Source organism: Daucus carota, chromosome 8, assembly GCF_001625215.2.
Source record: "Daucus carota subsp. sativus chromosome 8, DH1 v3.0, whole genome shotgun sequence".
NCBI lineage: Eukaryota > Viridiplantae > Streptophyta > Magnoliopsida > Apiales > Apiaceae > Daucus > Daucus carota.
In genome coordinates, this window is record NC_030388.2 from 18,210,938 (window position 1) to 18,221,195 (window position 10,258).

Below are 10,258 nucleotides of genomic sequence, written 5' to 3' on the forward strand. Positions count from 1 at the left end.
AACAATCCTTAGTGTTCTTTAAATAAATTGAAATTTAGAATCTATTTGAGAACTTACTAATAGTTATTTCTGCATAAAATAAAAGTGATCAAGTGATTTATAAAATTTTGTTGACATTGGTTGAATTTTTGAATTAATTATAACTATTGTGAAAATGCACATATTTTTATTATTCATTTCAAAAATAATTTAAAATTTAGCATAACCTCACCGGTGACCACAACTGAAGAGTTAAAAACAGGGAAAGTTACTAGTAGTGTCCACCACTGCCTGCTTTCGTCCCATACTCCCCAACATCTCTCTCACACACGCACACAAAATAATGAATCTGGAAGTCTTGATTATTAAATTTTGAATCCACTAAACAAATAAAAATCACATCTTTCCATCATTTTCAACCAAGAAAGCCTCGTGAACTTGATGTTAAAGTGTTTCTGTGACTATATATTGGAAGATTCCTACAACTGGTAAGAGGGGCAAGCTTAATTATGGCAACGGGTCACTTGCCTTTGCTCTTTTTGCTTCTGATTCAGGTGATTTTAATGTCTTTTCAACACCCCTTTTTGTGAATCTTCTTCTTCTTGAGTTTAATGATTCATGGCTTTCCACCTCTAATTTAATGTTCAACTTGTTGTATGAGCATTACCCATTTATAGTTATCAACTTTAAGGCTTACCCTTTTGAGTTTTTTGTCTAAAAGCTTGTAGTGATTGTGTATATGTGTATATTGTGAAGTAACATTTGATTGTAGAGCTATAAATCTTGGCCTATAAGCTAATGTTTTATGTTGTTTTGTTTCTAGGTGGTTTGTGAATTTGATGAGATTTTTTGGTGATTTGAGGAATATGTGAATCTTTGATTAAACAGGCTAGATTGTAGTGGTGATTCTTGGCTTGATGTTTGTTTAGGGACTAATTTGGTGGGATTTCTTTTTGGGTGGTTTTCCTGCATTGTGATTTGGTTGTGAGAATTTGGGAGGGCAGTAAATCAGGAAAATGCGAGATTTTCTTATATTCTGCATTAAGGAGAAAAGATATATGCTGTTGGATCGATTCAGGTTCTGATCATGACCAGGGCTGTCCGTGACCGGATACTTAAGGATGCGAATGGTGATATTAGTGATCATCTTCGCAACCATATTCACTTAACAAACTGTATTCATTTGAAGAATCATATGCATAAGCAGAGTCCCATACTGTCGGACAGGTCTATTGTAAGGGATCTTGTTGTTCTTCAGAGGTCACGATCTCTTAGGGATCCATCCATGAGTCCACCTTCATGGAATTCTCCATCTGCGAGTGGTTTGGTGTCTAAAAGAGGTGATAACAATGTGTTAGTGGGAAATGGAAGATGGTCTGTAGGTATTGACCGTCACATGGATGGGAGGGGATCTTTCGAGAGTTCGCCACCGCTACCTAACATACCGATGTCTGACGCGGTTCATAGAGAGTTGGAAATGCATATGGATGAGGTACCAAATGTAAGTGGCCGTAGTAGGAAGGGTGGAGTCCGAGAACGCAGAAGAAGTAAAAGGGAAGAATCAGTGGGGAGATATTTGTCAAATGACCTACTACATGGCAAAGATGACACTCCAGTAGATCAAAATGTTTTGGATCATGACACTTTTTTAGGAAACGCTGGATTACAGAGCCAAAAACATAATCAGAAGGGGAGGCGTAAACAAGTTGATCACCCTGAAAATGTACACAAGGTTCAAGATGACAGTGATGATGTAGCATCATCACACAATCATCATTATGGAAGACATGCACACTATGGGGGCCCATTTGAAGAAGCACAAATAAGCACCCATGACCACTTTAATGGTCGAAACAGGGGAAAGAGGCGCAAGTTTCGAGGTGCAAGGAAGACTCGAAATGCTGTAGCTGCAAGAGAGGCTATTGCCCAATATGAAATGTCTGTAGCCTCTAATTCATTGGCTCATTGTGCTGAACGGGCAAAATATCAAATGGAGGAGAGTGGAGAAGAGTATGGTGATCCAAATGTTACAAAAGCACCTGGAAATGGGTGTGGTCCTCCTTGGAATTGGTCACGCATTCATCATAGGGGCAAATCGTTTCTGGACATTGCAGGGAAGAGCCTTTCTTGTGGTTTATCCGACTCAAAGTCAAGAAAAGGTGGTTCATTTACACAAGGCGCATTTCCTAATATGCCTGTGGGATCTGATCCTTCAAGCTCATCTGGTAAATTCGATGGAGAGGCACTTCCTTTGCTCATTGATGATCAGGACAGTGCAGATAATGCTGCTTGGGTGCATGATTACTCTGGTGAGTTGGGCATTTATGCTGATAATCTGTTAAAGCAAGATATTGACTCTGACCTTGCCTCGGAAGCTAGGTCCGGTAATCGGCAGAAGTTTCAACTGAACCAAGTTAGGCATCAAAATCTAACCCAGAAGTACATGCCGAGAACCTTCAAAGATCTAGTGGGGCAGAATTTGATTTCACAAGCTCTCTCTAATGCTGTTGTGAAAAAAAAGGTTGGGTCGCTATATGTGTTTTATGGTCCTCATGGAACAGGTAAAACATCGTGTGCTCGCATATTTGCTAGGGCTTTAAACTGCCAGTCATTGGAGCATCCTAAACCTTGTGGGGTTTGTGTGTCTTGCACTGCACATGACAAGGGCAGAAATCAATTTATACAGGAAGTAGGTGCAGTTAGTGCTTTTGACTACCAAAGTATTGTGGATATCCTCAACAGCGTTCTAGCTCATCGACACACATTGCCGTATAAGATTCTTATTTTCGATGATTGTGATACTCTATCTACTGAGTGCTGGAGTGCTATATCGAAGGTCATGGATCGAGGTCCTAGGCGAGTCGTTTTTGTCCTTGTCTGTTCAAGTCTTGATGTTTTACCTCATATGATCATATCCAGGTGCCAGAAATTTTTCTTCCCAAAGTTAAAGGATGCTGATATTATCTATACTCTGCAGTGGATTGCCACTAAAGAAGATCTAGAAATTGACAAGGATGCAGTAAAGCTTATTGCTTCGAGATCTGATGGTTCATTAAGGGATGCTGAGATGACCCTTGACCAGTTGAGTTTGCTGGGGCAGAAAATTTCTATTCTCCTGGTTCAGGAACTGGTAAGCTCTGTTTTCTTTTGTATTCACAAGGTCTTCCATTCTTACAGTACATATTCATGTCTTGTTTGAAAAATTTTGCGGCTATAATTTCATTTAGCATTAACACAAGAGTACTGCTTATAAAAAAATATTTTTGAATTTATTTCAGTCTCTCTTTCCAATCATGAGATGCCATGTAACATATTTTTATAATATCCTATGGGGAATTCATACTCCCAGCAAGACCCCCTTTTAGTATCTTTACATGAAAATGTTCTTATACTCTGTGTTATATACGCATCTTGAGGTTTATATCAAAGTTAAATTTTGTTTGAAATCTATATATGTTGCATATTTGTAAACATCATCAGTCTCTGGATTTATATACTGGAGGGATCTTGAAACTTAAACTATTTAACCTCTATTCTCATTTATATGTTTTTGAGTTGGCCTAGACGAGCTTTAATTTTATACATTTCCTCATAATATACTATGATGCACACATGCAGTTCCCGTTGTCCTGTGTAGTTATTTAAGAAACTTGAGAACATGATTATTCAGTTGTTTTAGAATAATGATATAATGCCTAAAATACTTTAATTATTTACTGCATGGCTTTGATCATTAGTTTTAATTAAATGTCTTGCATGCTGATGGTTTCCTACAATAAAAAGCACAAGTATTTGCAAAGTTCAGGAGATGCATAATTGGAGGATGTTGTACTCTTAAACTTATCTCCTTCACTTTTTCTTTCTATTACATCTTCCAGGAAGTAGAATTGTGGGCAATATTGTTGACTTGTAACTAAATTCTCAATTATATGGACTATCAGGATGAAATTCACATTTAATCTTGATGTAGATATGACTGTCTGTAATATGATTAGTTCTTGGCTTAGTTATTTCTGACTCAGAATTTTTTCTGAGCATGTCTGTTTGTAAAAATTTTAGTTTATGATATTTGTCATTATAATTCGATTATAAAGTTATTTACCTGTCATGTAATTTACTACCCGAAGATGTATAATATTAGGTTTACACTTTTAAGTTAGAGTACTGGGTATTAAAGTTCAAAACCGACTTGTACCTGGATACAATAGATAAGGTTCGTCAATATGTTGAGTTATATTTACAACATGTGCGAGTGTGACTGCCAATATTATGAGATTCAGATTTGATATGCAACATGTTGGCATATGTTGTCATCCATTGCCTAACATGGAAATGTTAATAAAGGCCTTTATGCTCTAAAGTCTAAACAAATCCGCTCATCAAGTCGTGTATATTTATGTATATATGTGTAATTGCCAGTAATTGCAATAATTGCATACATGTGTATTTAGCTATGTAAAAGGCTTTTCATGTTGACAATGCATTGTTTAATTTCTGTTTTGCAAATCTAGTCGACAAGGTACAATTTGGATGCATTTACAATTATCTCAGAACCAGTTCTCTCAGGAATACATGCCTCTATTATGAATGTTTCAGACATAGCTTATATTATGAAAACTCAGTACTAGGTTCCTGTTAATTGGATTTTACCCTACATGAATTGGAACTCGCTTGATGTCATAAAAGTTCTCGGTACCTCCCGTTTTAATCACAAGTTACTTGCTGAATATAATATTGTCATGTTTTTTTTTTTACAGGTTGGGCTTGTATCTGATGAGAAGTTGGTGGACCTACTTGATTTAGCATTTTCTGCAGATACAGTTAATATCGTTAAAAACTTAAGAGAAATCATGGAATCTGGGGTTGAGCCATTGGCCTTGATGTCACAACTTGCTACAGTAATTACTGACATTCTTGCTGGTAGCTATGATATTATGAAAGGAGGGTCTAGAAGAAAGTTCTTTCGACGACAACCATGTGGGTTGAACATTTTTTTGTTGTCCCCGCATTTATAGATAAAGGCTGTTTATTTATTTATATATTTATTTTAAATGTCGCTACAAGTTAGTGTAATTCATATGAGCCCTTAAATACATCTGCAATGAAAAATCAATCTCTATGGTTACTTGTTTCTATATTAGGTTGCAGATTTTAACAATAAGCATGTATCTTTAAGCAAGCATATTTAAACAACTTCACTCCTTTTGTATGCACACCTTTTGAAGATCCCTTCATTGCACCCGCAGTTCTTGAACATATATATAAGCTGCCTCCATTTATCAACTCATCCCAATTACTTATACTTCTCTCTTATAGGTTGCGCATAGCATGACTCTAGAATCACTGCCCTCTATGTTACTTCATAATTGTGATTGTGAACTTAATCTTTCTCTGTATAATTTCTCATGTATTTTTTGTGTTGGTTCCCCAGTGTCAAAAGAAGATATGAAAAAACTACGTCATGCTCTGAAAACATTATCTGAAGCTGAAAAGCAGCTGAGGATGTCAAATGACAGATTGACCTGGCTAACAGCGGCTTTATTACAACTAGCTCCCGATCAACAATATAATTTGCCTAGTTCTTCTGCAGAGACTAGTTTCAATCAGAGTCCATTGGCCCTAAATACTGCTGATGGAAGTCACAGGCTGCGAAGTAGTTATGTTCAACAGACTGACATACCTAATAATAGTCAAGATAGAGAAGAAAATGATGGGGTGGGAATGATTCCTCAGCGGACATTTAGTGTTGCTGGTCGTAACAATAGTGTAAAAAACAGACATCCGTCAGAGAAATTTCACCGGGAAATTGAAGATATTTGGTTAGAGGTTCTTGAGAAGATCCATATAAAGAGCATAAGGGAGTTTCTGTACCAAGAAGGCCAGCTAGTCGGAGTTAGTTTTGGCGCAGGTAATATTAGCAATAAGCATTGTTTTTTTTTTTTTTTTTTTGAGATAAGTAAGCTAGCTTTGGCTTTCGACTTCTGTCGCACATGTTATCCCTTTTCCCGTATCACACTTGAAATAGCATGTGAAATTTAAAGACTTATCAGTTACACATTTCAATTCTCTGTATTTACTGACATGTTAGATTTCTTTCTCCACATTAACGATTTCAATTCTGATAGATATGGTCATGGACTTGGGGTCTTATAAGCAATGTGACATGTCAACTACCTTTGGACATTAATCTATTTAGGGATTTATGTTTGTTTTCCCTTTTTTAGGCATCAAAGAAACTTCTGACTATTTACATAAACGCGCTATATTACTTAATATAAATCCTGAAGGAAATTAAATAGCAGACTCTCTAGTTAAGAAAGGAGTCATCTATTCTTTATTATAAATGTCAAATCGTCCAGAGAGTAGTTGGCCACTGGTGAGCCGATCAAAAAGTATGGACTGACTTAGTTGTTGAATTAACCAATTTAATGTAATTTTTGTCCTCGCCTAAGGTAGCGTTTTAGTGCAATATTTTATTTAAAATTACTGGAATTTACACAGTCCTGATATTTTATCGAATACATAATGATCCATTTGTTGATTTATCTAATATTTGATCATCTTTTTTATATTTTAGTAACCTATAATATGTATCTATGGTGCATGTTACTGCATCTGCACCTGTCACTTTTAGCATCTTTTAAACCTCTTGTTACATGATAAAACACAAGTCAGTCAGTGAGATGACATCGTTTTGACTATCTAATTATTTGATTCTGTTATTGATTGTTTAGCAGGTTCCACAGTTCATTTGACGTTCAGCTCCCATTTAATGCAATCAAAGGCAGAGAAATATATGGCACACATATTACAAGCATTCGAATCTGTTCTTGGTTCCCCTGTAAAAATAGAAATCAAATGTGAATCAAGGATAGTTACGCCAACAGGGATTAGTGTGCCACTTGTTTTACCTGCTTCTCAGGAAACCTCACGTCAAGTGTACGCAAATCAAGGAGGTCTTGGCATCAACAGGATGCCTATGGAAAGATTTGATGATACAACTGGCAGAAGTTTAAAAGATAGAGATAATGTAACTCATGCTAAACCATTGCATATTGATTCAACTGGAATGGGAAAGAGTGAAATAGTAGAAATTGAAGCTTCACCAAGACAACGAAAAGATAATGGGCATTTTGGCAATATGCAGTCTGCTAAAAAAATTCAACTAAGTGAATCCAATCAGAATAAGAGCATAGTGAAGAGAAAGGTTTCCCTTGCACATATAATTCAGCAGACACAAAGAGGTTCACAGCGAACTGGGTGGTCAAAACGCAAAGCTATTTCAATTGCTGAGAAACTGGAACAAGAAAATCTGTATGTCTCTTAACCTCAACTAGTACATTACTTCCATGGTTGAGTTTTACTATTTGCGCACTGTTAATATTGAAATCTTACTGAAACCCCTAGTATACTGTTGTAGCCTTGCTGATAATCTTAAAAGTGCAAGTATATTAAGCTTAAAATATAATTAGCTTAAATAACTGAGGCTGTGTTGACATTAGTATATAAACCGGTGGTTGATTGGTTACCTTGAATTTGCTATTAGTTGAAGTGTTGATGGCAATGCCTAAAGTTTAATTGTTATGTCTCGTTAGCTTTAGTATGTCATCCTTATTAATGATATAGTTTTTGAAGCCAGAATCGGTTGAACACCAATAAGATACATTTTCCCTTGCAATCAAAGTTTGTTTCGTTCTTCGATGGTAGTAGGACATAGATTGTTGGTTTCAGATGATTTGGATTTTGAAGATGAGTTGGCTACTTAACACTAAAAGATTTTGTGCTTTATTAAACTTAATTTATAATTCAGCACGGTGGGAGAAAATGGGGGAAATGTGGTTGAGGGTGTAGCAGAGGGATAGTTCTAAGTACTGAATTTGTATTACTCTGTGAGATCAGTGCATGTAAATATTATGGAGGGGTGGCTGCTTCATGCTAAAGCATCAAAAGGGTGCAACTATATGCACCCATGCTCATGCATAGAGCTGGGGATTTCTCTAGCATAGACCTATTAAAGGCAATTGCCCTTCTGTTGGCTATATTGAAGTGGTAATTGCCAAACTGTACTTGTTATTTGTCTATTTGCTTTATTTCAACCTTCTAATTTGACTCAAATATTTAGTGTGGACTTGATGAAATGGCTATATGATTCATATTCCTTACAATTAGACTTGAGTTCCTTTAATTATTTTACGGTAGGTACGATATATGCACTTAGTTTTCTAGAGGATTTGGAACTTTGTATGGTGGTGATGTATGTAACTAAGTAGGCAGTGCAAAATAGAGGAAAGGTGGTGAGGGTGTAGGACAGAGATTTATCATTCCTGAATTTGTAGTACTGTGAATGATTATCCCAGGCAACAACTTTCAAGAGAAAACTGCTTCAGGTTCTGCCTCAACCAGATATTGCATTGGGTGCAGAAATATGCACCCATGTATAGAGCAGGGAGTTATTAGAGAGTAGACCTATTGGCATAGCTGATCTGCTGGCAATTAGTTTTTAGTACCAAGCTAAGGACTTGTTGGATTAGTTTCGTGCTAACAATTATCTCTGCGTTCTTCCATGATAATAATATCGATATCTTGCCTTCTTGTGTCCACAGGAGGCTAGAACCTAGATCAAGGAGTTATCTATGTTGGAAGGCATCCAGACTTCCCAGTAGAAGGGTACGTGTGATAGATCTTCTTACGCTCATAGTCTGACTTAATTACTTCTTTGAGCTGTAGTGTTCTAAAAGTAAATATTACTATCTCTTTTATATACCCAGATCCCACGTGACACAGTAAATATTATTCTCTCTTGGTCTCTTTTATACTGACACTTTTTCAGTTTTGCAATACATTGAGACATAGAAAACTTACTAAATATTTGTGTAGATAATTTTCATGTCATGCCTGTAATTTTCTGTTTGCGTGTGTGCATAGCTTCAAGTCCTCTGCAAGGATATATAAGAATTTCATCAAGCTGGTAATATTTAATTCAATGTTGTTTGCATGCAGCTATTGCATTTGAAAGTCAGACCAAGGAAGCCAAAGGCTTTGCTGAAATTTGTGTCGTGTGGAAAATGTATGTCTGCTCGGTCGCCCAGGTAACATAGAATAATACTAAAGAGATCTGAAGGTTTTGTTGTAGCCATATTGTATGAATCTAGTATCTTCATTCATGTTACTTCGAGAATAGGTTCAAATTGTCCCTTCGTTTTAGTTAATTTTATATGTTTTTACATTCTAGAGAATAAATTTCTAGAGTAGATATATCAGTTTTATTCTTCACATCCACTTTCTTTTGTGCCTTTATCCATGTACTATTATATTGATGAGATGCTCTTTTAAAGAGGTCTCTAATTAAACTCAGTTTTTCAAATTTATTTTGGATGCAATATTGAAATGTATGTTCCTAAAAGATGGGCGATTGGGCTTGAGTGAAGAGGGTTTTGAACTAATTCTAACGATCCTCCTCAAGTCGGAAATTAAACTGCACTAGTACCCTAACAGAGCTATATCCTCGACGCAACTTGATGTATTATTCCTTCAATCAGTCCGAAGCCATGATATGGGAATAAGAGGTGTCAAACTGTCACCCCCTTGCATTGCCCCTGAAGAGTTTGAGGTGATGCTGATGCACGAAATATATATTTATATACATGAACCTAATTCTAATGCTACCAGCCTCCCAATAAAGAAGGTTTAACGTTTGAGCCAGTGCAAGAATAGCCATTAAATATAAGTAGATGTTACCTTCAGGTATAGGCCCCTCGCCAGAGTTTGAGCCATTGAAAATAAATATATGTAGATGCTACCTTCAGGTCTAGGGCCCCTGCCCAAGGTTGGGAGCTGTTAACAGAGGTCATCAGCATTCAGCCCCATATTCATATTAACGGACTAATAATTTTTGTGTTGGAATATGTTATTACTAATCATGGTTTCGGTAACATCCTAATTATTCTCAAGCAATACGGTTATTGAGGAAAAAAAATGGGGTGTTGACTGAAACCATGATTATTAGTAATATGTCCAACAGAAAAGAAATATTAGTCGGCTAATATTAATTTATGTAACTGCGATGTTGTTATGTTCAGAACTAATGTAGGTTGAATTATTCGAAATACTATGTGTTAAGTGATCTGAAAACAAACAAACAGGTTAAAAATAAATCAAAATGTTTTTTAGTTAATCAAAACAATTAGCTGTTTTGTTTTCTAATCGTTTTAACACATAGAAATTCAAATTCTTGATAAAAATGAATTCAAAGATATTCCAAATGATTCAAATTGAACCA

General features: G+C 36.1%; 1 protein-coding gene across 2 annotated transcripts; it reads left to right on the top strand.

Annotated features, from left to right (window-relative positions):
• Positions 1 to 261: 261 nt before the first annotated feature.
• On the top strand, positions 262 to 9,252 carry LOC108199649 (protein STICHEL-like 3). 2 transcript variants are annotated; one of them, XM_017367570.2, is made up of 7 exons: positions 262 to 533; positions 803 to 3,109; positions 4,737 to 4,956; positions 5,411 to 5,887; positions 6,717 to 7,293; positions 8,583 to 8,646; positions 8,980 to 9,252. In XM_017367570.2, exons 2-7 carry the CDS (start codon positions 1,067 to 1,069, stop codon positions 9,070 to 9,072), a joined length of 3,474 nt encoding a protein of 1,157 aa, XP_017223059.1. In that variant the 5' UTR covers positions 262 to 533; positions 803 to 1,066; the 3' UTR covers positions 9,073 to 9,252. The 2 variants fall into 2 exon arrangements, with proteins under 2 accessions (XP_017223059.1, XP_017223058.1); XM_017367569.2 differs by lacking the exon at positions 262 to 533 and having other exon boundaries at positions 922 to 3,109; positions 6,714 to 7,293.
• Positions 9,253 to 10,258: the final 1,006 nt, after the last annotated feature.